Source organism: Crinia signifera, chromosome 1 (assembly GCF_055691185.1).
Source record: "Crinia signifera chromosome 1, ASM5569118v1, whole genome shotgun sequence".
Taxonomy (NCBI): Eukaryota; Metazoa; Chordata; class Amphibia; order Anura; family Myobatrachidae; genus Crinia; species Crinia signifera.
Window position 1 is genome coordinate 344,496,649 of NC_139217.1, and position 1,392 is coordinate 344,498,040.

Sequence of the window (1,392 nt, forward strand, 5' to 3'; positions counted from 1 at the left end):
AAATAGAAGTGTATAACATACTGTACCTAAATAACAGATAGTAATGCATTGTTTACTGAACTGTAGCATTCAGTAAATTTTAACTAGATTGGAGTTTCTACATACTATTCATTATTTTTCATCTAAAAAGCAAAACATTAGGTAACTTGCCAAAACAGGAGATATTAACTCAGAGCCAAAAGCTTTTGCACATTTCTTATTCAGGTCAAGTCACAACTTTTCCACAATAGCCGATTTTGAATATTTCAATTTCAGTATAATCACATAGCTTTCCTCAGGGGTTTTAGAATAGCTTTCCTTATTTCTTTATTTCTTAAGCTATATATTATAGGGTTAAACACTGGAGTTACTAAAGTGTATATTAGTGACAAAATCTTATTAATGGAATTTGTTTGCTTCCTAGAAGGCACAACATACACAATAATCAAAGTGCCATAGTATATTGAAACAATTGCTAAGTGAGAACTACAGGTAGAAAATGATTTCTTTCTGCCAGTGGAGGTAGGAATCTTGAGTATTGTGACAATGATGCATATATAAGTGCCAATAATAAACATGAATGGGAAAAGGGTCACAGATGAAGTAAAAATAAAGGTCTCTAGTTTGACAACAAAAGTATCAGAGCAAGAGATGTCCAAAATGGGAGCAAAGTCACAGAAGAAATGGTCAATCACGTACGGACCACAGAAATCTAACTTACAGACCAGAATTAGGGTTGTTAACATTGAGAAGAAACCTCCAGCCCAACAACAAGAAGCCATCTGATAACACCTTTTGAAGATCATGAGAATGTTGTAATGTAATGGATGACAAATGGCCACAAAGCGGTCATAAGACATAACGGTAAGAAGAAAACACTCTGTAGCAGCTAGAGAACCACATACATAAAACTGAGTCAAACACCCAATAATAGAAGTCTTGTCACCACGGCACCATATAACCTTCAAAAGTGTAGGTACAATATTTGTGGTGAACATGATCTCAGATAATGAGAGATTACTGAGGAAAAAATACATTGGAGAGTGGAGATGGCGACTACTCAACACCAAATAAATCATCAGCAGGTTTCCAGAAACGACAAATGTATATGTTGCAAGGAAGAGGATAAAGAAGAATATTCTGCTTCCATAAAGAGACTGAAGTCCTACTATTTCAACCTCGGTGACTATAGACTTATTTCTACCAATCATGCTCTGTGGAAAAGAAAGATATTTTGATTAAAGTCATGCTTGATGATTATAATTTGTCATTCAAAGTAGAAAAAAATCAAATACGGTGCAATGCAAAATTGAATGCAAGTCTGAGTAGTCTCAACTGAACTACATGTCCAGCCCTCCCCTGATTTTACTATTGCAGTAACAGCTCTAAGCTAGCAATGGCAACACTTCTGAA

At 35.1% G+C, this 1,392-nt stretch overlaps 1 protein-coding gene across 1 annotated transcript; it reads right to left on the reverse strand.

Moving 5' to 3' along the window:
* Positions 1–260: 260 nt before the first annotated feature.
* LOC146080896 (olfactory receptor 11A1-like) lies at positions 261–1,190 on the reverse strand. The gene has a single exon (XM_083188596.1). The coding sequence runs from the start codon at positions 1,188–1,190 to the stop codon at positions 261–263; it is 930 nt and encodes a 309-aa protein (XP_083044722.1).
* Positions 1,191–1,392: the final 202 nt, after the last annotated feature.